Source organism: Oncorhynchus tshawytscha, linkage group LG30 (genome assembly GCF_018296145.1).
Source record: "Oncorhynchus tshawytscha isolate Ot180627B linkage group LG30, Otsh_v2.0, whole genome shotgun sequence".
NCBI classification, from domain to species: domain Eukaryota; kingdom Metazoa; phylum Chordata; class Actinopteri; order Salmoniformes; family Salmonidae; genus Oncorhynchus; species Oncorhynchus tshawytscha.
In genome coordinates, this window is record NC_056458.1 from 14,752,682 (window position 1) to 14,779,337 (window position 26,656).

The window sequence follows — 26,656 nt, forward strand, 5'->3', positions numbered from 1 at the left end:
GGGATGCTGGCCCATGTTGACTACAATACTTCCCAGAGTTGTGTCGAGTTGGCTGGATTCCTTTGGGTGGTGCATCATTCTTGATACACACGGGAAACTGTTGAGTGTGAAAAACCCAGCAGTGGGCCTCCTGAGTGGTGCAGCGGTCTGAGGTACTGCATTGCAGTGCTAGAGGAAATACTACAGACCTGGGATAATTCCCGGGCTGTGCCACAACCGGCCATGGCTGGGAGTCCCATAGGACGGCGAACAATTTCCCCAGCATCGTCCCAGTTAGGGGAGGGTTTGGCCAGAGGGGCAGTACTAGGCTCATCGCGCTCTAGCGACTCCTTATGGTTGGCAGGCCATGCAGGCTGACTCCGGTTGCCAGTTGAACGGTGTTTCCTTTGATGCGGCTGGCTTCCTGGTTAAACTGGCAGGTATTAAGGAGCGTGTTAGGGGGGAGATAAGAGAATTATGTTCTCCAGGTACATCACCCAATTTAATTATTTTACTCTCAGTCTGCAAACCAGAATTTGTAAGATCCTGGCCGAATGAAAACCGACAGAGGCCCGGTCTCCCACAGTTAAATGTTTATTCACGGGAACGTTCTGAAGTCAAGAATACAAATCATTTTATACTGACTTCTCACGCCCACACATACACACAGCCATATGCACACACATAAACAGACACACAAACAGACGCACATACACACATACCCACACACACATGCACGCAAACAGACGCAAACACATGTCTTGCTATGCACACACTGTCTGTCTCACTACCCAGCCGACAGAGATAGTGACCTTGTCCTTGAGACGTACTCCCCGTTCTCTCCCAAATCTCTAGTCAGGTCGGCACCAAGCTCAGACAGTCTGTGTTTAAAATACCATAAAGATATATTGTTTTACCCTAATTCTGACTAGGACTACACATTTATTGATTATGATTTTATACATTATAATCAATTCCATACAATTATATGTTTCAGGGCGGAATATTCTAATCATTCAATTAACAGACAATTCTCACCTATCAGGGGGTCATGTATCGGAGGATACATGACTCCACTTTCACCTCTCGCGAGCCCATTGGAGAGTTGCAGCGATGAGACAAGATCGAAATTGGGAAGAAAAATGGAGGTAAAAATAAAATAAAACCAGCATAGAATATCTATATACAGTGGGGCAAAAAAGTATTTAGTCAGCCACCAATTGTGCAAGTTCTCCCACTTAAAAAGATGAGAGAGGCCTGTAATTTTCATCATAGATACACTTCAACTATGACAGACAAAATGAGAAAAAAAATCCAGAAAACCACATTGTGGGATTTTTTATGATTTTATTTGCAAATTATGGTGGAAAATAAGTGTTTGGTCAATAATAAAAGTTTATCTCAATACTTTCTATAAACCTTTTGTTGGCAATGACAGGTCAAACGTTTTCTGTAAGTCTTCACAATGTTTTCACACACTGTTGCTGGTATTTTGGCCCATTCCTCCATGCAGATCTCCTCTAGAGCAGTGATGTTTTGGGGCTGTTGCTGGGCAACACAGACTTTCAACTCCCTCCAAAGATTTTCTATGGGGTTGAGATCTGGAGATTGGCTAGGCCACTCCAGGACCTTGAAATGCTTCTTATGAAGCCACTCCTCCGTTGCCCGGGCGGTGTGTTTGGGATCATTGTCATGCTGAATGACCCAGCCACGTTTCATCTTCAATGCCCCACTCAAAATCTCACGATACATGGCCCCATTCATTCGTTCCTTTACACGGATCAGTCGTCCTGGTCCCTTTGCAGAAAAACAGCCCCAAAGCATGATGTTTCCACCCCCATGCTTCACAGTAGGTATGGTGTTCTTTGGATGCAACTCAGCATTCTTTGTCCTCCAAACACGACGAGTTGAGTTTTTACCAAAAAGTTATATTTTGGTTTCATCTGACCATATGACATTCTCCCAATCTTCCAAATGCTCTCTAGCAAACTTCAGACGGGCCTGGACATGTACTGGCTTAAGCAGGGGGACACTTCTGGCACTGCAGGATTTAATAATAATAATTGCTCCCACAGATGATTTCTTCAAACCAAGCTGCTTACCTATTGCAGATTCAGTCTTCCCAGCCTGGTGCAGGTCTACAATTTTGTTTCTGGTGTCCTTTGACAGCTCTTTGGTCTTGGCCATAGTGGAGTTTGGAGTGTGACTGTTTGAGGTTGTGGACAGGTGTCTTTTATACTGATAACAAGTTCAAACAGGTGCCATTAATACAGGTAATGAGTGGAGGACAGAGGAGCCTCTTAAAGACGAAGTTACAGGTCTGTGAGAGCCAGAAATCTTACTTGTTTGTAGGTGACCAAATACTTATTTTCCACAATAATTTGCAAATAAATTCATTAAAAATCATACAATGTGATTTTCTGGATTTCTTTGCTCATTTTGTCTGTCATAGTTGAAGTGTACCTATTTTAAGTGGGAGAGCTTGCACAATTGGTGGCTGACAAAATACTTTTTTGCCCCACTGTATTTTGTTTTTATCCAGTCGGATATTTTTTATCCAGTCGGATAAACACTCCAAACAGCCTACCTAACTGCTCAGAGGTGTCCGCATGGTCCTAAAGCACACCGCATCCTAGTTTGTATCACATTCCAATTATAAAACTAGGGGGGACAAAAAGGCCATTTCAGAATGTGGGGGTCACTACCATACCCCGTTCGAAGGCACTTAAATATTTTGTCTTGCCCTTTCACCCTCTGAATGGCACACATACACATTCCATGTCTCAATTATATCAAGGCTTAAAAATACTTATTTAACCTGTCTCCTCCCCTTCATCTACACTGATTGAAGAGTATATAACAGGTGACATCAATAAGGGATCATAGCTTCCACCTGGATTCACCAGGTCAGTCTATGTCATGGAAAGAGCAGGTGTTCCTAATGTTTGTACACTCAGTTTCTTCTATTTTCTCTGACAGCTAGCCTTGGATAGTTGACAGGAAATCAACTCCTACTTTTCACATCCAGCTTGATGTTAGTGTATCTCCTCTGCATTCCTGATTATTGGTGTAGGTTGTAGGGCTGGGGAAAACAAACAACGACATGGAAAATGTGTCAGTGCTCTGTCCCTATACACTCAGATAGAATTTGCATGAGGAACAGGTGGATGTTACCCTACCTTACCTCATTCCACATTTGCAAGCAGTTGAATATCTGCACTTTGACAATATTGTTTTATTTACTCTATGTTGTCCCATATCAAATATTAATATATTGCTTTTTATCTTTACATTTACCTCCTTATCTCTTTTAAAACTGGCCTGCTGTGATAAGATTTCTCAGTCAGAATCGGATTACGTTGTTGAAGGCTGGCATTTTTGAAGACCTTTGGAACCTGGAGTGGCTGTAAGTCAACTGGGGGGAGGATGTTTTCAGTGACCTTAAGATTCCTTCAGTGCCTCAGTGGGATTCATGAGATTGTAGACAGTATTTATTTAATTGATACAAAAACACCTGTATATCTTGTTGGAAACTGTGCTACACTGGGCAGTTGTTTTCAGTGACCTTAAAGGGATAGTTCGAGGGATAGTTATTTTTTCTACTTATCCAGAATCAGGAAACTGATGGATACCATTTTTATGTCTCTGTGTGTAGTTTGAAGGAAGTTGGAGGTAGTTTCTGATGCGATTGCTAACGAGGAATAGCATAATGACTGGAAGTCTATGGGATCAGATTAATTGCTAAAATCTTGAACTATCCCTTTAAAGCCACCTTCGTTATGAAATGCCTCAGAGAATGCCTCAGAATCTTGTTTATGCTGCTCTATTTTCCCAAGAAAGCAATGAGCATAAAGTATGATACAGTGTGACATTTATGGTGTAGCTAACAATCCTCAGGTATGATACATGATGGTATGATATCATGGCCCATGTACTAATGCTCATTAACGTTGTTCTCTTTGACAACAGTAATTACAACAGTATAGCTGCTGAAGCTTTCTATAGATTTTTTTCTAAAGTAATATGACAATTATAGGGTTTAGTGTGACAAATAAATTGATATATTTTCCTCTGGTCTGTATGGGTGTAGGATTCTTGATGAAAATAGAATAGCATCTCTGAGACAGAAATCGTTTGAGGGGCTGAAATCGTTATTTTTCCTGTAAGTATCATGCCACTGTGCTTATTACTTTAATTAAGATCTCATGAGATACACGTCATCATTTAACCAACACGCTCTTTAAATGTAATTTAATTTTGCTGCAGGTCTTTGCTGAACAATTCCCTAGAATCCATCCCCAAGAAATCTGTCTGCCAGGAAATGCCTAGATTAAACTGGCTGTAAGTAACAACAGAATAATACCTAACCCATTATGATGGATAATATATTTGATTGTATTTGACAACTCTAAATCATGTTTTCTCATAATCAGGTGTATTATTTATGACTCTGTTTGCCATAATCACTCTGCAACAGTATCTCTTTTCACAAAACTCATTATTACCCATATGGAAAAACCACATGACTTCTCAATGAAAATCTCGATTTCACATGTGAAATCATGTGAAACCATGTGGTTTTGGAACACTTCACATGATGATATTTTACATGAAGTTTCACATATGGATTTTCATCTGAAAAACTTTCTGTTTTCACATGTGCAGAAGTGTTCACATGTGATAACAAAAGACAAATGAGGTCAGTTCTACACATCTGAAACCATATGTTAACACCATCTTTTCACATGTGAGGTGAATAACATGCATTCACCTCAAATGTGAACTGCAGGTGAAAAACATATGAACACATGAACATTTTTCACATGAAAATCTCTCACGTGAAAATTGAATTTTCACTTTCACATGTAAAAAAACGTTTTAATATTGTCACGTGTAGTTTCATGGTGTCACATTTAGAAATGTTGCATCCCTATGTTGTCACATTTATTTCACAAGATCATGTTTTCACATGTGCTTAAATGTTTTCACATGTAGTTTCATGTTGTCACATGTTGCTTTTACTTGTGACCACACTTTATTACATTATCTTCACATGAGATCAGAAGTGAAATTCATGTAGTTTTTCATGTTGTTCATGTACCAACTACCAGATACCGATGCAGATATCATTCATTAATGCCAGAATGATCTGACGCATGTTTTTCACAGAGAACTGGAGGGGAACAAGATATCATCTTTGTGGGTTTCCAGCTTTCAAAACTGCACCACTCTGACAGTATTGTGAGTTTAGTTGAATTTAGACTATATAGTTTCCTCAATTTCTTTACAATATTTGTTCATCTTTGTACCAAATCCAATTGGATAGAATGCCTTACTGTCAATAATTGCATTTGAAACAATTCCATCTGCACTAGAGAGAGAGATGAACGCAATGAAAGAAGACACATGCTCGGTTTTCATAGGATTTATATTTCAAATTAAATTCTGCCATACTCTAAGGAGAAATTTTCTGGTGTAAAACCAAGACTGGTAAATGGTGCTTATGTTAAAGTTATATACTTCTGTCTGGAGCATCTGCACTACTGCAGCTGGTAATGAAATTCAGTCTGAGGGAGAGAAACAATTGGAGCCTACACATATTAAGTTGGCCGTTTCTATCACTGGCGATTGCTTCTAAGGCCATGTGTGATGGTGAGAACAATGAGGAGTCAGGAAAGCAAAATTCCAATCTGATATACATGGGGTGCATTAGCTCTCTCAATTGAAGGAGATAGGGGAGGCCATGGGTGGTTGAGAGCCTGGAAATACTCTGTCTCTTTGACTCATCCAACCCTGAGTGCTAAATATGTATCCTGTGATGTCAGCTTAAGTGTATTGAATTATTGAGGCAGGGCTGGACTTCATCTGGTGAGGAATGAGTCAAATGAATAAATCAAATTTGAACAGACAGGTAACACAAACTGAGTCTGATAGGTATTAGTGGGAGTAGAGAATTTGTTTTGCTTTCATACTGTATAAATTGTACATCATTCCTTTAAGAAATACTTACAGTAATGTTACTATCAAATTATAATTCTACAAATCTAACAAGCAGTGTATCCAAATGGCTGTCGGCCTACTACTATTCAAGTAATGTCATTGGTCTTATAGAGACTGTTCTTGAATAATAATGATCACTTATAGAAACATTTATTTTGCAGGGCTCTTCGAAAAAACAGAATACAAACTATTGAGGAGGGAATATTTTCTGGCATGCCAAACCTGATAGACTTGTGAGTTAACTCTACTTCACACAACATTATATGGGTCAAATAATGTTGTAATATGTCCAAATACAGTAATGTATTTCATTGTTGAAAATATTTTTTGTCAATGGATTCATTTAAACTGTCATTCCAGGGACGTATCTTTAAACAAAATTGAGGAGTTCTCACCAACTACATTTACAAATCTTCAAAACCTAAAACAGTTGTAAGTATATCCAATGACTACTTGCATCCTAGCCCTGATATATTTATTGTTTTGAAAGATGTTCTCGTTATGGATTTACTGAAAGCGTTTGATCCGCTTTGTACGATCAAGTAGGCCAAAAGTATAACTTTATATTGTTGAGTTTCAGTTTATTAACTTTACTTTTCATCGATCTGGCATTGGGGCCATGTTGACCACAGAGTGGAGGGGCATAAATCAAAGTGGTATAACCTGCCCTGTATTGATGCCCCCCTCCTCCTCTTCTCTCAGGAACATCTCAAATAACCCTCTGACTCATATCTATGATGATCAGTTTGACATGTTTGTCAATTTGCAATCTCTGTAAGTAACGAATTTCATACTTATGTAACATGGTTTACTAGTTTTAGTGAATTTGAGAAATAGTGACTTTTCTGTTTCCCCTCAGGAGTATAGAGGAGGTCGACATACCAAACATCAGTATTCAGATGTTTCGCTCTCTTCGGAACTTGGCCCATATGTGAGTACCGGTATATCTTATGTCTTCATTTATTATTGTTATGTCATCGACATTTAATTTCATGTGTCCATACTGTATAAACAGCAAGGCACTAAGCCTGTAGAAGCTGCTAATTGGAATTTCATATTTTTTAAGTAGCTTACTGTAGGCCTAGAGGGTAAAAACAGGCTAAATATAGTATGAGTAAATGTCTAAACATTTGTTGCCGATTATCCGCCAACAACTAATGAATTCATGGCTTCGTATGCATGCATAATACAGGACTATTTAAGTGTCTGGTAAGCTACTTACTTATTAGCAGCTTATACAAGCTTAATTAGGCCACTATACAGCAAATTGACGCCTAAAATGAACAGCTATCTTTCTTGTTGTGTAGTGAGGTCTTGTTACTGCAAATAATGTTTAATCAACAATAATGGTTAATCAGCACAGGTCAGGTCCACACTGCATGCAAAGTACCAAAGCCTGGTTAGAGGCCAATTCTGCACTGTATTTAATTACATCCATTTGTCAGCTAATTATTCTCTGACAAAGCATACTGTATACCCTAAACAAACCTGTCAACTGTCAACCATATCAATATAAAAGTGAAACTGTCAACATGATCAATGATAAAACTTCAGAAGGAAGTTTGTTCAAAAGTGATTAATTGTGATATTGTCATTTTTTTCTTATTGACCCAGTTATTTTAAGAAATTTGAATACTGTGGCTACTCTCCTAATGTGCGAAGTTGCAAGCCAAACACTGATGGGATTTCAACATTTGAGAATCTTCTTGCGAACATCATCCTTCGCGTTTTTGTGTGGGTGGTGGCCTTCATCATCTGCTTTGGCAACGTTTTTGTGATATGCCTGCGGTCTTGCATTGCATCCGAAAACCAGCACCACACCATGGCCATCATATCACTGTGCTGTGAGTAGACTACCTCAACACAATGAGGGCAGCAATCACTTCACATAACTTGTACTTAGCTAACTAATTATTTTTTGAAATACATTGAGCACCACACAGTGCATAAACAACTAATCTCATGAAAATCTATGCATATGAACTAAGTGCCCTGAAATCCATCACATCTGTTAGGTGCTGACTGCTTGATGGGAGTATACCTGTTCTTCATTGGTGCATTCGACATCAAATACTGTGGAGAGTACAACAGACACGCCCAGCTGTGGATGGAGAGCATGCAGTGCCAGTTGATTGGCTCTCTGGCCATGCTGTCCACTGAGGTGTCAGTCATGCTTCTGACCTACATGACTATGGAGAAGTACCTGTGCATTGTGTTCCCCTTCCACAACTACAGAGCCGGACGGAAACAGACACTCTGCTACCTCATCTTCATCTGGGTCCTGGGTTTCATAATCGCCGTCATTCCCCTCTGGGACAAGCAGACGTTTGGGAATTACTACGGCAGGAATGGAGTGTGTTTTCCACTTCACTCAGACGAGATGGAGAAACCAGGTGCCCGATGCTACTCCACTGGAATATTTCTGGGTAAGAGAAGCATAGAATCCCCACCATCAGGGCTGATTCCTGCAAGATAATGAGGAAGCAATTCCACAGGCCTTGGATTTTGCAATAGCTTTACGCTGATTATGGTTTTGCTGACATAATCCTGTTTTATTCAATGCTTATATCAGGATGGTATATTGTAGTGTAATGAAAGCATGTATTACACATTTTGTCTTTCAGGGTTGAATCTCTTTGCATTCGTCATGATCGTCTTCTCCTACACCAGCATGTTTTACTCTGTACAGAAAACTGCTAAGACAGCAAGACAGTCTGTCTACAACAAGGAGGTCTCTATAGCCAAGAGGTTTTTCTTTATTGTTTTCACAGATGCCATGTGTTGGACACCTATATTCATCCTAAAGATCCTCTCTCTTTTACAAGTGAAAATAGCAGGTAAACCAGATACATGTGGTTGTATGATTACTACTATTAAATTACTATAATTTTGTTTAATCTTTGTGGCCTCATCCCCTTCCTCCTCATCCTCCCTTTCCTCCAGGAACAATCGTTTTATGGGTGGTGATCTTCATCTTGCCCATCAATAGTGCCCTAAACCCCATCCTGTACACCATCACCACCAGCTCCTTCCAGGAGAGACTGAAACTCTGCCTGAAGGCCAAGTGCAAACAGACTGGGCTCAAGGAAACTTCCCAAAAAGTATCTGAAGTCTACCAGAACCCCAGCCCTCCTCCTTAACAAAAAGGAACCTCTCAGTCAGGGAGCTAGCCAACACTCCTGGGTGTGCAGGCTTTTATTCCAGTCCTTCTGGAACACACCTGATTCAGATCATCAAGATCTTGCAGATCATCTGATTAATAGGATCAGTGTGTTTGAGCAGGGCTTGAGCAAAGCCTGCATACCGAGTAGCTCTCTAGGAGGGTTGGCTATCCATGCTCTTATGTAATTTGATATGGAGAGTGATGTATTCATGTAATCATTCTTTACCAGCAAGAGAACAAATTCTCTGGGAACCAATTTATTGCCAAATGTTTTGTGAATACATAATGTACAGTTACAGTAAACACATGTGCAGAATCAACGTATTTTCCTGACCCAAATTACAGTATACCAAACATTCGGAACACCTTCCTAATATTGAGTTGCACACCCCCCCCCCCTTTTGCCCTCAGAACAGGTCTCTGCAAGGCATCTACTACTATACCCCAATCAAAGGCGCTTTAATCTTTAATTTGTCTTGCCCATTCACCCTCTGAATGGCACACATACACATTCCACATCTCAATTGTCTCAAGGCTTAAAAATCCTTCTTTAACCGGTCTCCTCCCCTTCATCTACACTGATTGAAGTGGATTTAACAAGTGACATCAATAAGGGATCATAGCTTTCACCTGGATTCACCTGGTCAGTCTGTCATGCAAAGAGCCTCTGTTCTTAATGATTTGTACACTCATTGCACATGAATTGTAGAAATGTATAATTTAAGAAATCCACAAATATGGAATTGAAACGGTGTAAATTAGTGATATGTTTCATGTTTTAATGTGTGACATTTGGTAAATTTCACATTCTGATGCAGTGATACGGCTTGCTTCAAGCTCAACTGTGACAAGAAAATAATCAAGAATACAAATTATGGTGGTGAAAAAGGGGCTGTGGGATTTAGGGAGAGAACACACATTTCAACAAATCTATTGCTTTTGTTATTTGTTTCAGTCAGAGCCGTATAATACAAATAGGTAGTAAATGGAGAATAAAGAGTAATAGATGAGACAAATTAGATAAAGATGTTGTGGGCTAAGATGTTAAGTTATTTACTACTGCTTTAATGATAAGTACAACAGCCTGTTATGTGTTACAAAAAAATTATTCAGTTAAAAATACACTGTAGTTCACAGAACTGTGTTTATGGTTATTGTTTCCACACAATTGTTTAAATTATTCAATGGGCGTAATTCCAGTTAGGAGCACTGGTTACTAGTATATGTACTGTATGTAAAGCGTATGGCATAAGAAAACACTGAAAAAGGTTAAAGGCATTCAGTCATGGCATAACTCGGATTAGGATTAGATCAAACAAAACATCATCCCTGTACATAATGACCAAAAGAAAAATATGACCATGAACCATGGTTACATTCTGTACAGACACTTATATACTGGTAGTCACATTCATACGACTCAAATAAGGACTCAATCATACAGACATAAATAAAACACTGATTACTGACTGAGACAATAGATAGGGAAGATACCGAGTCAGTTGTACAACTGAATGCCTTCCACATTTAACCCAAGCCCTCTGAATCAGAGCGGTGCAGGGAGCTGCCTTAGTCACCATCCACGGCACCCAGGGAACAGTGGGTTAACTGCCTTGCTCAGGGGCAGAACAACAGATGTTAACCTTGTCAGCTCGGGGATTCGATCCAGAAACCTTCCGGTTCCTGGCCCAACGCTCTAACCACTAGGCTACCTGCCACACTTACGTTTCCTAAAGCTCGGGCTGTCTGTCCACTGTGGAGCATGCTACAATCCTTTCCCCTCCTCATTGTGATAGTTAAATATTTATTCATGGGTAATTTGCTGACATCAAAGTTTGATTTATTCTATCGTTTGAGCTCCGCGCTTATATCTTATAGTTTGGGCCTTGGTGAACAGATATTTGCCCATTTAAAACATGTCTATGTTCCTATTTTTAAACTTCTGAAGATCTGGGGGAAGAAGACTGATCCCTAGAGCTCAGCAGCTAAATTAAAGCGAGAGGAGGTTAACCAGTTAGACTTATAAAGATAGGAGTAAAAGGAAGAGACATAACATGAAGTCCAGAGTAGAGCCCCCTCTTGAGATGTTTAGCATACAGTGTGTGATGATAAACACTTGAGTAATACGAGCAGTTGATGAGAATGTATAGCCAAAGCAAGGCCTGGGAGTGGGGTCTACTAAGCTAACATATGGAATTGTTTTAAGATGGTAATACCATGGATCATTTAGCTATTTGATTTTGAATTTTAGGACCCCTGTCAGTATAAAAATATATATAAAAACCTTATTTGATAAAATATTGCATTTGGCCTTTACTACTATAGCCCATAGAAATACATTGAGTAACACACAAATACATGGCAAAACAGAGAGTCCAAAAAATATATCATAAGGAATACGTTTTTGAAGTGTCTGTCCGATATCTAGGAGATATAAGAAAGCTCACTACCACCCACTAAGGTGTCTCAGTAAGCAACCCTTTTCTCTCTTACATCTAAGTATCATCAATACTGGGGTTTAGCTATTCAAGTAGCAAGGTAAGGTGCCATTCTTATGTTTGAGATGCAGCGAATCACAGTAGTAAAATATATTAGCTCTGTGAATTTATCATGAGGAAATTGCATAGTATACAGAACAAACAGGAATGGTTGCTAAAGAGCTCTCCTGAATTATTCCATGGCGTTTTAGCATCCTCGCCTTTAGTCTTGCTCCTTTCACAGCAGCATTAAAATGGGAACTGATATGTAAGTATCATAAGTAAAGCTATCAACACAATCCTGTCCTAATCTAACCTAGTCTTTCAAAAGAATGGATTTTGTATATATAAACTATTTCATTTACTTCAGAGTACTTTTGAATATGTTATCGTGAGTTAATGCATAGAATTGTTTAGAATATTGCTACCAATTCCACAGTAGCTCCTAATGGGACATCAGTACAATATGAGAGTCCACATCCTGACAGTCCTATGTTGATGACACTGCAGAGAGTGTCAGGTAGATGTAGCATAACGCTACAGATTGGCACTCTAAATTTGAGTAATTGTGAGCCGTAGGCAGCACGTGTCTGAGGTGGGCTGTCTGGCCATCTCAGAGCTCAAATCTTTGTCTCTGTTCCTCTCGCTGTAAGCACAGGGAAGGAGCCCCGTATCCTAGCAACTTCCACTGCACAGAGATGGCCAAACACTTTGCAGTACCACTCAGGTGATCGTCCCCTGAAACATGACAACACAAGGGCAAATAAGACATTATGATCCAATTACATACTTCAATAACAGCGGAGGTTCACCCACTCAGAAAGACATATCAATAGCATTCACATTTAGATGATCTTTCACACAACAAATCTACGTTGCATAATTATTTTCATGGTAATTATGACTATGTTTAAATGGCAAGGTGTAAATTCATTGCATCAAGGCATCAATTAGCCATTTAAATCATCACAAAAAAACATGGTGTCCAATAGAAATGAATGCATAGCTGGTTTCCTACCGGAGGTCTGCTCTGCAGTAGTGCGTCAGCCTGGACCGGCCCATCCCAGAGGACTCAATCAGGTACCGTGAGGTTAGCAGCACTGCCTGTAGCCCCACTTCCAGGTGAACGTTGTCATGGTCCACAGAGGAGGACACTAGCAGACATAGGCCCCGAGGAAGGTCTCTACACCACCGCCTAATCAGGAGAAAAATACAGCAAGGGTCATTGCTGTCATCTTTGGTTTCAATCAACAGCCTGAAGATTTAACAATTCACCTTACTGAATCAACAACATACTGAATCAACAACATGTTTGACTAACCCTGAGAAAAGGGCAGTCATAAGAATGATTGGTCTCTGGCCACTGCCCTTCAGTCCATGTCTCCCAATGAGGCGTTGGATAGAGCACCTGACAAGACAGACAGCTATTCTCGTCCGCCATGCGTACCTCAGCACTACGAAGTCCCTGCGGGGATGAGGTGCCATGCTGTCTGTCACAAAGTGATACACCTCTGTGTTGTCCTCTAGAGCCTCGATTACACGGCTGTGTAGTAGGTCGTCATCCCACAGGTGGCGCTCACGCAGAACTCTGTGCAACACTGTCTGGGGCGGGGCCTCGATCTCTGTGGTCACTTTCCAAAGACGGATGGGATGGCCATCCCCTACCTGAAGAGAACAAATGGATTGTGATTTTATGATTTAGGACTGGACCATATACTGTAGCTTTAACAAGCCAGCTAACGTGCCTTCACTCTTCAAAGTGGACAGGATTCACTTCATTCCAACAGCAAAAGAAGCTATGCCAAATGGTAAATTCATTTTCCAGTCATACAAAGATTGAAGGCCATACTGTCGTGACAATGTAGGGCAAAATTCAAACTCAATTTGGCAAACAGGCTCCTGTGACTGAATGACCGCTAGGGGGCCCTCAACCCAAAACATATAGAAATAAAATATTTAATATATTTTGTGACATTGAAAAATTGTCATACGTATATATATACATATATATATATTTTTTTTTTTAAATTGTCATATGTATATATATATATATATACACAAGTATATAAAAATTGTCATACGTATATATAAATAGTAATCTATCTATTGTACAACTGAATGACTTCAAATGAAATGTGTCTTCTGCAATTAACCCAATCTCTCTGAATCAGAGAGGTGCTGATTATTATTATTTGTAGTTATTTTTTAATGGAACTCAGTCAGGGTCTCAACTTACTGTTAAGAGTTAGAAAAGAAGAATACAAGGTGCAAGGTGCAATTTTGAAATGTGGTAGTGAATTAGCAGTTTTCCACTCGTTATGTCAGTCACTGACAGTCACTCAGATAGCCTATGTCAACAACGTTTTTTTTATTGCTAATGTAGTCTTGTCAGTTATCTAAACATCACCAAATTACCGGGCACGCAGGGCATGTGCCCAGGAGCCCTAACCTCCAGGGGGCCCCCATTGATTTTGTTAGTCACTCTCACTCGGATATCTTAGAATTGCAGGAAATTCGCGTAAAAACTGCAAATATTTCTCACCACCCAATGGCAAAATGTGTAGATTTGAAGGACATTACCTTTAACACTGAAATGTTTTGCCTGTGAGTTGGAGGGCCCCCCCCCCCCAACCAAATCTCGCTTAGGACCCTCAAAAGTCTAGAGGCGCTTCTGCCTGCAGGAAAAACTAATATTAGTATGATTGAGCAGTAAATTCTGCTCTTGTATGAGAACAGACAGCATTAGTATCAGCATGCAGCAGAGTCACTGAGCCATACCTTCTTGTAGGTCAGCTCTGTGTTCTCTGGGCTTGGGGCACTGTGCCATCCTTTGCTCTTTGCTATGGCCTCCCTCAGTACAGCTTGGATGTTATCCTCCAGGTAGGCTCTTTAATCCACAGGATTGCCCTTCATGTTCAGGCCCAGGCTGTAGAGAGGGAGTGGCCGGGCGTCTGCTGCAACGTAGGAGTTCCGCGACTGCAACATCATCTCATGAGGGAACTGTCACACCAAATAAGAGGGCAATTGGGTTGTTTTTTAAATGAATTACAGAGATGTATATAGCGGTTTTCATGAACGTATAGTGTAGCCTACTGAATTCCTCTGAAAGTACATCAAGTTCATATCCAATATCACATTTATGTACACTGTGAAAACATGATTATTTCAGTCATTCTAAAACAAATCTTTCTTAAAAATAAACCCGTCTTTAAATGGGTCACATTTTTTTAACAATAGTCAATGCAGCTGGATGGTGTTTTGTTGGAGACGGATTGTCCTGAAGGATCATGCTATTCAGAATAGAGACAATTTACTTCAAGGACTGTAGATTCACTATCCTGTATAATACCTGGAATAATTTCTTACATTCCACAATCATGTGGCTGAGCCCTTGACTGGCAGCCATGTTCTCACTCAGGTCCTTGTGGTCTGGTTTTCCACCTGCCCCCTTTCGGTGGATTAATCTGGCAGAAAGATGGATCACTGTCAACACACATCACAATCATCCTCTAAGCTTTGAGTTCAATCACAGTACAATGTTGTCAATATGCAGCATTGTGATGAGGAAATAGTCAAGAGGAAAATGAATGGTCCAACACTGTCTGACCTCTGTAGTTTTGTTTGGGCTCCATTTTGACACGACACATCCATGAGGATGATAATAAGCAGAATGTTGGGGCATTTATTTAACCCAGAGGAAAACAACTGCTCGAACACTGTCAGTCCAAGGTAGTTTTGTTTGTACAAAATGTTGACTTGACTCATCAATCATGGGTACAGTGGAGCCACTAAAGTACCCATGTTCCCTAATGGTGATGGATGTAGTGGTGCAAGAGAATACACCAGAGGGAGCTCTGGACATCATTTAAAAACAATGATCCAGCTGCAAAGGCATTAAGTGCCATGCAGCACACGCCAAAACAAATCAATACATGCCATGATACACACGCATACCAGTACATACCTATGGGAGGTGCCCTCCTTCTTGGAGACGTTGAGGTGCAGGATGGAGGGGGCCAGGCACACGGCCAGGTTCCCAGCTGTCATCTGGTTCTCCTCAGCAGAAGCGATGTCACTGAGGAAGTAGAGCAGGGTCTGCAGGACCTCCCGGTTCTCGTCAGGCAGCAGGATGACTGCAGCCTGGGCTGCCTGAAGACGCATGTCCTTCGGGACACCTGGAAAATACACATGACAGATACCATCACCATCTTTGGAATCTCTGATGTTCTGATGTGTAAAATGGTAATTTGACCGAGAACACAGACCAAAGCTGGTGTCTGAACGTCAATTGTTATGTTCATTTTATGATGCTATTTTAATATATGAGAATTAATCAATGATATCAGGCCACACCCGGTCATGATTACAGACACCTGTGTGTGTCTTGACACTAAATAAATGAGTCACCCCGCAGTGTTTGTCATTATACCCTGATGAAGACAGCTTGTCTGTCAAAACGTTGGACATTACATTTTTGCATCTGAGATCCTAAAGTGTGCAGCTCTCCTTTATTTTTTAAAAGTTTTAAGATCTTAGCATGATAATGAAGAAACTGATGACATCTGAATGAACCTGGTAATTATAGCAGAAGACATTGCGTATAGATTACAACCAGACATCAAATCTAGACGATGATTTAATGCCATGTTTGTAAAACCTCTATAAATCCTAACTGCCGCTGTAAAATTATAGCTGGGGGACATCATAGAGTACTGTATCATTATTATGCCTCTCAATAAGCTGATTGACTTCTCAGATTGACTTGTAGTCAATGATTTAAATCTGAGAATTATGTGCTGAGGGGTAATCTGAAGTAGACACAGGAGTGCAGTGCTTTCCAGAGTGGGTGGGGAGCACTTAGAGCAGGGATGGGCAACTTTGGGGCTACAAAAAATTTGAACTCCTTATGAGGGGCCCCAGTGACTTTCAATGACTGACATAACAAGAGAAACTACTGATGCACAACTACCTTTCAAAATTGCACTATTCTAACTCTCAACAGTAACGTTTTTTTTAGGGGGGTGAGGAGGCAGGTCTCTGAAGTACTATTTCAGCAGGTCAGCCACAGACTTAAATGTCAACCTTGACAGGAAAAGTAGAGAAAAAAACTGTTATTAATTTCACTGGTGTATTAGCATAATTCATAGACTTAAATGCATTATCATATATAATATATCACCAAGTACATGAAATCTCACTACAATGGAAATAACATAATATATCTAGAGTGGAACAAATACTAAAGTTATACACACAATGTAGCATGAGGGAACATATGATCACTTTGAAGGGATGAGAGTGACTGTACCTTTTCCAGACATTGGCTACGGAGGTAGCGCATGGCCTGCTGGATGCCCTGGGGTAGGGGTTGCCCAGTCCTTTGGACATTGATGATTGGCGGGACACCAAAAACCTGCTTGTCCCTGTAGTCAGGGACCTTACTTCTCTTCATAAACTTAGGAATTGACCTGCCAAAACCGAGGAAAAGGGGGACTAGATTCAATCTTTTCATGTAGATATCAGCATATAGGTTGTTAGCTGAAATACATGTAATAATTCATATCTCGAAATTCATAGCATACAAACAGCCTCGGTAGCGAGGTATTTTTTTGTGCATATTCCTATTTATTTCTGCAACAACACACTCACTCATCACAAATTGTAATCAAGCTAGTTGCCTCCTAAAGACATGAATGACATTGGGCAAAAAGGGTTGGCTATCGCTGATCATAAATGTTGATGATTGATGTACATCTGCTAGTAAGCTAGCTCAATAACTTTTTTATTGATTGTGATTCATCTTCAGTGCTCCTAAATAATAACTTAATAATATAATATTTCAACTCATGATATATGGCTGGCTGGCTAGTAGCCTGTGTGGATATTTTAGTATATGGTGGTTAACTAAAGTCGACTACCTCTGTGGCTGCTGCTGACACTCATGTGCAACTCCCAACTGATGAAAGGAGGGAGTTGGGTCATAGGTGCAGCTCCTCTTTATGTCTTTCTGCCTCTCTCTGCTGCACATATCAGCCAACCAGAACGAATATTGACGATGATGTAAATCAAGTGTTAATCAAATGTTCTGCTGCAGCCTCGGCAGTACTGTTGATATTTAAAATAGGGAGCTTGCTACACACTCTCACGCATCTCAAGACATGTTTGGATACCTGCGCGCCCGGTACACCGGGGAGACAGATGCAACCAATTATGCGGGCAAGACCAACAGGCACAATCAACGGAGGGGTCCGGGGCAGGGGGTGGCGAACTTGATGACGACTTGTGGGCAGTGGGATCAGAACAACATTGACAAAAACTGTATACAAAAAAACTATATCCCCTCCCAAAACTGCACTTGGCGAGTGGGAGGGCAAGGGGCAGGTGCTCAAGCACAGGTAGACTATCTGTGCACGTGCCTGACCACAGGTAATGTTAGATATTTTCCCTCGACATCTGATGTCTTTTTTTTTAATGAAAACTGATTGGTCTAACGGTTTCCATTTTGTCTGATGAATATTCACATAATGCTTTTTCAGCTGAGGGATGAAGCTTAATTGGGTGACAGTACAAGAGGGGAGATAAATTAAAGTTGGAACCTTTTAGTATGGAGAATAAAACCTGCTAATTCACTGCTGACAACTGAGCGTGTCCTAAAATGGCCATTGCAAAGAAAAGGGGGATACCTAGTTAGTAGTTCAACTGAATGCATTCAACTTAAATGTGTCTTCCACATTTGAATCAGAGAGGTGTGGGTGGCTGCCTTAATCGACATCCACATTATCTGCGCCGCTGGGGAACAGTGGGTTAAGTGCCGTGTTCAGGGGCAGAATGACAGATTTTTACCTTGTAAGATTTTTACCTTTTGGTTACTGGCCCAACGCTCCTACCCGCCAGGCGACCTAGTTTCTTTATGTAGGAAAATGTGATTTATTTTGGAGAAGCATGAGTCATCCGAATAGAAAATAAGAACCTGAACGAGAGACGATTGTGAAATTGTTCAAATCAAACTTTTTAACAGCATTCTTTGTGAAAAGCAGATTTAACTGTTATAATACTATACATTAGCTGCAGACATGTAGATCAAAGGCCTTGCCATATGGAACAATGAATACAATTCATTTTAAAAAACAACATCCTGACCACAAACAAAGCAATACATGCTTCTGAGTAATTGGAAACATGAATCTCTTGAAATGAACCTTTCATTCCCTGGTTAGATGCATATCAAAGGTCAGTATAATAGAGTGCATAGAGTGCACTTCCCTACGTATTGGCCTTTATCTCAATTTCAGTCTCCACTCACCAGTTCCCAAGGGCCCTCCACTCTCCAGTTCCCAAGGGCCCTCCACTCACCAGCTCCAGCCATGTTGGTTGGGTTCGCAGTACTTCTCCATGATAGCAGTGAGCCGGAGCAGAGAGAACTTCTGCAGCAGGTTGAGCTGAGGGGCTGACTGGCGGTTCATCTCCTGGGAGGCTGAAGTCAGGCTTGGCCTGTGGGAGTTCTGGAAACTATACCACCGTAGCTTCCTAGAGAGAGGGGAAATGTAATGGGAATAAAAGGTGATTGTTGAGCCAAGCATCAATCATCATGTCAGCAGAACAAGACCCTCGATATTTATTGGAAAGTAGCATCAAGCCTCATCATCATGCACTTTCACCACCCTGTGAAGTTCATTGTAACTTGTTTCATCTGTAGCCTATTAAACTGTATGCTTTCCCAAGTCGTAGTGGGAGGAACACACAGCATATCATCGTGTGACTCCAAAAACACAATTTTATTTTATTTATTTATTTATTTTATTTCACCAGTTAGGCTAGTTGAGAACAAGTTCTCATTTGCAACTGCGACCTGGCCAAGATAAAGCGTAGCAATTCGACACATACAACACAGAGTTACACATGGAATAAACAAAACATACAGTCAATAATACAGTAGAACAAAAGAAAACAAAAAGTCTATATACAGTGAGTGCAAATGAGGTAAGTTAAGGAAATAAATAGGCCATGGTAGCGAAGTAATTACAAAATAGCAATTAAACACTGGAATGGTAGATCGGCAGAAGATGAATGGGCAGGTAGAGATACTGGGGTGCAAAGGAGCAAAACAAATAAATAAATACCCGTATGGGGGTGGGGTAGGTAGATAGCCTATCTGTAAACAGCCCATATAAGTACATGTGCAGTGATCTGTAAACTGCTCTGACAGCTGGTGCTTAAAGCTACTGAGGGAGATGTGAGTCTCCAACTTCAGAGCAATTCGTTCCAGTCATGGGCAGCAGAGAACTGGAAGGAAAGATGACCAAAGGAGGAATTGGCTTTGGGGGTGACCAGTGAGATATACCTGCTGGAGCGCGTGCTACGAGTGGGCTACGAGTGGGTGCTGCTATGGTGACCAGTGAGCTGAGATAAGGCGGGGCTTTACCTAGCAGAGACTTGTAGATAACCTGTAGCCAGTGGGTTTGGCGACGAGTATGAAGCGAGTGCCAACCAACGAGAGTGTACAGGTCGCAATGGTGGGTGGTGTATGGGGCTTTGGTGACAAAACGGATGGCATTGTGATAGACTGCATCCAGTTTGTTGAGTAGAGTGTTGGAGGCTATTTTATAGATGACATCACCGAAGTCGAGGATCGGTAGGATGGTCAGTTTTACGAGGGTATGTTTGGCAGCATGAGTGAAGGATGCTTTGTTGCGATATAGGAAGCCGATTCTAGATTTAATTTTTGATTGGAGATGCTTAATGTGAGTCTGGAAGGAGAGTTTACAGTCTAACCAGGTATTTGTAGTTGTCCACATATTCTATGTCAGAGCTGTCCAGAGTAGTGATGCTGGACGGGCGAGCAGGTGCGGGCAGCGATCGATTGAAATGCATGCATTTAGTTTTACTTGCGTTTAAGAGCAGTTGGAGGGGCCAGAAGTATACAGAATGGTGTCGTCTGCGTAGAGGTAGATCAGAGAAGGTAGATCAGAGAATCACCAGCAGCAAATAGCAACATCATTGATGTATACAGAAAAGAGAGTCGGCCCGAGAATTGAACCATGTGGCACACCCATAGAGACTGTCAGAGGTCCAGATAACAGGCCCTCCGATTTGACACACTGAACTCTATCAGAAAAGTAGTTGGTAAACCAGGCGAGGCAATCATTTGAGAAACCAAGGCTGTCAAGTCTGCCAATAAAAATGTTGTGATTGACAGAGTCGAAAGCCTTGGCCAGGTCGATGAATACGGCTGCACAGTAATGTCTCTTATCGATGGCGGTTATGATGTCGTTGAGAACCTTGAGTGTGGCTGAGGTACACCCATGACCAGCTCTGAAACCAGATTGCATAGCGGAGAAGGTACGGTGGGATTCGAAATGGTCAGTAATCTGTTTGTTAACTTGGCTTTCAAAGACCTTAGTTTGGGTCTAGAGTGTCACCCCCTTTGAAGAGGGGGATGACCGCGGCAGCATTCCAATCTTTGGGAATCTCAGACGATACGAAAGAGAGGTTGAACAGGCTAGTAATAAGGGTTGCAACAATTTTGGCAGACAATTTTAGAAAGAGAGGGTCCAGATTGTCTAGCCCGGCTGATTTGTAGGGGTCCAGATTTTGCAGCTCTTTCAGAAGATCGGCTATCTGGATTTGGGTAAAGGAGAAATGGTGGGGGCTTTGGCGGGTTGCTGTGGAGGGTGCCGGGCAGTTGACCGGGGTAGGGGTAGCCATGTGGAAAGCATGGCAAGCCGTAGAGAAATGCTTATTGAAATTCTCAATTATAGTGGATTTAATCGGTGGTGACAGTGTTTCCTAGCCTCAGGGCAGTGGGCAGCTGGGAGGAGGTGATCTTATTCTCCATGAACTTTACAGTGTCCCAGAACCTTTTTGAGTTAGTACTACAGGATGCAAATTTCTGTTTGAAAAAGCTTGCATTAGCTTTTCTAACTGCCTGTGTATATTTGTTCCTAACTTCCCTGAAAAGTTGCATATCACGGGGGCTATTCGATGCTAATGCAGAACGCCACAGGATGTTTTTGTGCTAGTCAAGGGCAGACGGGTCTGGCGTGAACCAAGGACTATATCTAGGACTATTTCTATTTTTTGAGAGGGGCATGCTTATTTAAGATGGTGAGGAAGGCACTTTTAAAGAATAGCCAGGCATCATCTACTGACGGGATGAGGTCAATGTCATTCCAGGATACCCCGGCCAGGTCGATTAGACAGGCCTGCTCGCAGAAGTGTTTCAGGGAGCGTTTGACAGTGATGATGGGTGGTCGTTTGGTTGCAGACCCATTACAGATGCAGGCAATGAGGCAGGGATCTCTGAGATCTTGATTGAAAACAGTAGAGGTGTATTTGGAGGGTGAATTAGTTAGGATGACATCTATGAGGGTGCCCGTTTACTGATTTGGGGTTGTACCTGGTAGGTTCATTGATAATTTGTGTGAGATTGAGGGCATCAAGCTTAGTTTGTAGGATGGCCGGGGTGTTAAGCATGTCCCAATTTAGGTCACCTAGTAGCACGAGCTCAGAAGATAGATGGGGGGCAATCAGTTCACATATAGTATCGAGGGCACAGCTGGGGGCAAAGGGAGGTCTATAGCAAGCGGCAACAGTGAGGGACTTGTTTCTGGAAAGGTGAATTTTTAGAAGTAGAAGCTCAAGTTGTTTGGGTACAGACTTAGCCTGCAGAGTTCTGTATTACTTTCTATCTTTGCAGTAGATTGCAACACCGCCCCCTTTGGCAGTTCTATCTTGGCGGAAAACGTTTTAGTTAGCAATGGAGATTTCAGGGTTTTTGGTGGTTTTCCTAAGCCAGACACGGCTAAGACATCTGGGATGGCAGAGTGTGCTAAAGCAGTGAGTAAAACAAACTTAGGGAGTAGGCTTCTAATGTTAACATGCATGAAACCAAGGCTTTTACGTTTACAGAAGTCAACAAATGAGAGCACCTGGGGGGTGGGAGTGGAGCTAGGCACTGCAGGACCTGGATTAACCTCCACATCACCAGAGGAACAGAGGAGAAGTAGGATAAGGGTACGGCTAAAGACTATACGAGCTGGCCGTCTAGCGCGTTCAGAACAGAGTGTAAAAGGAGCAGGTTTCTGGGCACGATAGCATAGATTCAAGGCTTAGTGTACAGACAAAGGTAAGGTAGGATGTGAGTACATTGTAGGTAAACCTAGGCATTGAGTAATGAAGAGAGCTATAGTCTCTAGAGATGTTTAAACCAGGTGATGTCATCGCATATCTAGGAGGTGGAACAACATGGTTGGTTAAGGCATATTGAGCAGGGCTAGAGGCTCTACAGTGAAATAAGACAGTAATCACTAACCAGGACAGTAATGGACAAGACATATTGATATTAGAGAGAGACACATGCGTAGCCAAGTGAGCATATGGGTCCAGTGAGTCGTTGGGCTGGCTGGAGACACTGTGATTCAGACAGTTAGCAGGCTAACAAGCTAACAGTTAGTAGGCCGGAGCTAAACAAGCTAGCAGCTAGTAGACCAGGGCAAGCTAGCAGTTAGCAGACTGGGTTAGCAAGCAAGCAGTTAGCAGACCGGGTTAGCAAGCAAGCAGATAGCAGGGGCTAGAAAGTTAGCCTTGGGGGGGGGAGACATCGCGATGGGGGTAAGTCTGTTTTTAACTCTTCGTGCGGTGACGTTAATAGACCAGACGTGGAATTAGTAGGGTTCCAAGTAGCTCTAGGTAGCTAGCAGGCCGATATTGTAGCCCTGGAGTATGCTTTGGTGGTGGCACAGGAGCCCTGGCTAGCTTCAAGCTAAATTGGTGCTTGCTCTGGGATGGAAACACTAGCCAGGAGTAGTCATCCGGGATTGCAGTTAGCTAGTTGTGAAGATCCAGATGAAAATGTTCAGTTTGCGGTAGGAATCTGGGGATAAAAATAACAGGTCCGTTAAACTCTGGTTAGAGTCACGTTGTTCGACCTGGCAAGAGCTTTCCGAGCTGAAGGTTAGCTGATGACCGCTGGCAATGGTTTGCTGACTGATATCTGGTAGCTAGCTGGCTAGCTTCAGTTGAGGCATTCCAGATCCGAAGTAAATATAAATACTTTAGGGGGAAAAAAAGCAGATCCACGCCACATTGGGTGAGGTGGGATGCAGGAGAGTATTTAGATGAGATTTAGCAAAATATTTTAAAGGATATGCAACGAAAAATATGTAAAACGATATATACAAGGGACACGACATGACAAAGACGTCTGACTGCTACGCCATCTTGGATTTTTATGTGAGGGTTATTCTATCAATATTTGTGCATTAAAGCATTTCCACCGCCAAATCTCGCATAATGTGTAATATTTCCAGTATTTTTTTTAAGGACCACATACATACCTGGCTTCCCTTAGTAATTGTGTTCCAGATCAGTTTGCATCTCATGCATATATTTCTATTTTTAAGGGGTTATTTTAGGTCCCATACAATGGGACTTGACAGTGAATGAAAACACATATGCAAATCCCCCACCCCCCAAAATTGGAATTCAAGGGGGCTCAAACATCTTTGATGGATCAAAATGCATGACTTATCTTTGGAACAGAACATAATTCAGTGAAAGACTATGCAGACATGAAGGCCTTGTAGCCAGGCTGTTCCATTTTTACATCACTTCACCCAGAGTGAATTTCACACCATGTAAATTGCTGCACTACAGATTTAAATGAGTCTGTGTGAGGCATTTCACAAAGAGGTTTATTTAGAAAACGATGTGTCAAATGATGTCAAAAAATGTAATGAGTCAGAAAGTCTACCATTAACTTAATTTTGCTTGATTCATGACTTTGCTGAAGACCGACAACAGTTAAACTGTTCTCGTACAGCTCAAAGTTGCAACAGTTGGAACTTGAAAACAGTAACAAAGTTTATTTTTTCATTGTTATTGTATCGTATCATATCGAAGGGCCCCTCTTCACCTTCATTATTTATGCTGGTGCCGAAGACAAGCTATGACATTCACTATATTTTTCCAATAATTATCTTAAACATGTCACTGCTTAATGGTAATCAATGTAACAACAATTTTATTTTCATAAGAAATGTGCTTGAGAATGATTTTATTAGTCATACATGCCATGTTCTCAATTCAATATTTTTTAGAATGCCCATTTTTTAAAAGTATATTTGTATTCTGGGAACACAGTCATAGCTACTCCTCTGAGGAGAACCTGATAGCATGTAGTGACTCTCAGAGCTTAAGCGATTGTGGGATTCAATTGGCAATTCAATCATGTATTTCTACTGCTCTTACACACACACACAGAGAGAGAGAAATCATATCAACTCAAATTATAGTTTGCCCACACACCAGAATGCTGTTCAACAGAGTTAATGTATTCATAGATTTGTGCAACTGATGATCGAGTTAATGACTGGTCTAAGATAAAACAATTTAATGTTAAGCTGGTCATACCAAGGTGTAACGAATCTCTTCGTCGTCTGAGGAGGGGTAGGAAGGATCGGACCAATATACAGCGTGGTAAGTGTCCATGTTAATTTATTAGACTGAACACAAGAAATGAAATAACAAAGTGAAAGGAAGAAACGAAACAGTTCTGTCAGGTGAATATACAAAACAGAAAACAACTACCCACAAATCCTAGTGGGAACACAGGCTACCTAAGTATGGTTCTCAGAGACAACGATTGACAGCTGCCTCTGATTGGGAACCATACCAGGCCAAAAGCAGAAATACAAAACATAGAACAAAACCATCGAATGCCCACCCCAACTCACGCCCTGACCAAACTAAAACAGAGACATAAAAAAGTAACTAAGGTCAGGATGTGACAAGGATTTTTTTTAGCAATTTGATTTAGAATTTTGAGACCCGTTAACATATTAAAAAAAAAATATTAAAAAAATGTGGGTTTTATTTATTTATTTGGCATTACTGCTATTAGCCATTATAAATGCATTGAATAACAGATTCACGACATGGAACATCAGATAGTCCCCCAAAAAATATCAAAACAAAGTTTGTTCTGAAGTGTCTGTCCTATATCTGAGAGATACAAGAATACTGTACTGTAGTCCTAGAGTGCTTGTGAGAGTCTCATCTTTCAATATTGGTCATAATATTTTGTAGGCCAAACCGTTCAGACGCTACAGATGTTTGAGAGAAGACCGATTTTTGGGATGTCTCATGGTCTGACAAACACCGCTCTAGCTCTGCCACCTTCCACCGCAGATGCAGAAGGGCGACATCAGATATGGAAATTTGAGACGCAGCTCATGCAACAAAAAAACATATCTCTAGCTTAAACAGATTTTGATTGGGATCTTTGTATTATGCGAATGAGATTTCCTCAGGAGCAGAAATTGTACGGTAAGGGTAATTTAAAGAAATGCAAAATCATTACCAGCAATGCATACTCTGAAAAAAAAATTGTTGAGGCAAACTTTGCTGCAAACTAAATAGTGTGCCACAAAATGTTACAAGAAGTTTGCCACTAGTGGTGAATCTGCGGAAAACCTTTGGCCACAATAATATGCATTGCCACTAGTAACTAGTTTGGCAGAGTTTTTTTCTCTCTACATTCTATTTGAATCTGTGGCAAACCTGTGGCAAACAGGACACATGAGCAGTAACCATTGACAAGCAGTCTGGGGGAAAATATAAATCTGTTGGAAAATGGAAACCAAGCTATCTAGCTAGCTACCTTCCGGAGTTGTCCAGTGAGTGTCTAACTTGTTCAACTTCTTAATAAACTTTGAAATTGTGTTAGCTAATACTAGTTAGCAATGTCATGTTTTATGGCATAGAGTGACACACATTTTATTGATAACTTTACCAGTTTAAATCTGTCAACCACTGACTGACATGTGCTTAGCTAGCTAGTGATTAGCTAGCTACCAAACATTAGCCATCAGATTTTACACAAGCTTACTAATGATTTGCCTAGACACTTAAACTTTTAGGTATATACATTGGGGCAAAAAAGTATTTAGTCAGCCCCCAATTGTGCAAGTTCTCCCACTTAAAAAGATGAGAGGCCTGTATTTTTCATCATAGGTACACTTCAACTATGACAGACAAA

The 26,656-nt window shown here is 41.0% G+C and overlaps 2 protein-coding genes across 2 annotated transcripts in view; one reads left to right on the forward strand and one right to left on the reverse strand.

Moving 5' to 3' along the window:
• Window positions 1-9,685, forward strand: part of LOC112249865 (relaxin receptor 1-like) — a 60,543-nt gene extending 50,858 nt beyond the window's left edge. The window contains exons 3-14 of the mRNA XM_042309712.1: window positions 3,314-3,385; window positions 4,070-4,141; window positions 4,246-4,320; window positions 5,149-5,220; window positions 6,141-6,212; window positions 6,340-6,411; window positions 6,682-6,753; window positions 6,839-6,910; window positions 7,594-7,823; window positions 7,995-8,405; window positions 8,604-8,816; window positions 8,923-9,685. Coding sequence (XP_042165646.1) covers window positions 3,314-3,385; window positions 4,070-4,141; window positions 4,246-4,320; window positions 5,149-5,220; window positions 6,141-6,212; window positions 6,340-6,411; window positions 6,682-6,753; window positions 6,839-6,910; window positions 7,594-7,823; window positions 7,995-8,405; window positions 8,604-8,816; window positions 8,923-9,119 — 1,630 coding nt within the window. The 3' untranslated portion in view covers window positions 9,120-9,685. The remainder of the gene's footprint in view (window positions 1-3,313; window positions 3,386-4,069; window positions 4,142-4,245; window positions 4,321-5,148; window positions 5,221-6,140; window positions 6,213-6,339; window positions 6,412-6,681; window positions 6,754-6,838; window positions 6,911-7,593; window positions 7,824-7,994; window positions 8,406-8,603; window positions 8,817-8,922) is intronic.
• A 1,697-nt stretch (window positions 9,686-11,382) lies between these two features.
• Window positions 11,383-19,082, reverse strand: LOC112249864 (stAR-related lipid transfer protein 8-like). Its single transcript, XM_024419578.2, is given in 8 exon segments — window positions 11,383-12,357; window positions 12,638-12,814; window positions 13,067-13,284; window positions 14,398-14,619; window positions 14,969-15,083; window positions 15,584-15,896; window positions 16,948-17,087; window positions 18,973-19,082. Coding segments are annotated over 8 exon segments (1,413 nt in total). The 3' UTR covers window positions 11,383-12,239.
• Window positions 19,083-26,656: the final 7,574 nt, after the last annotated feature.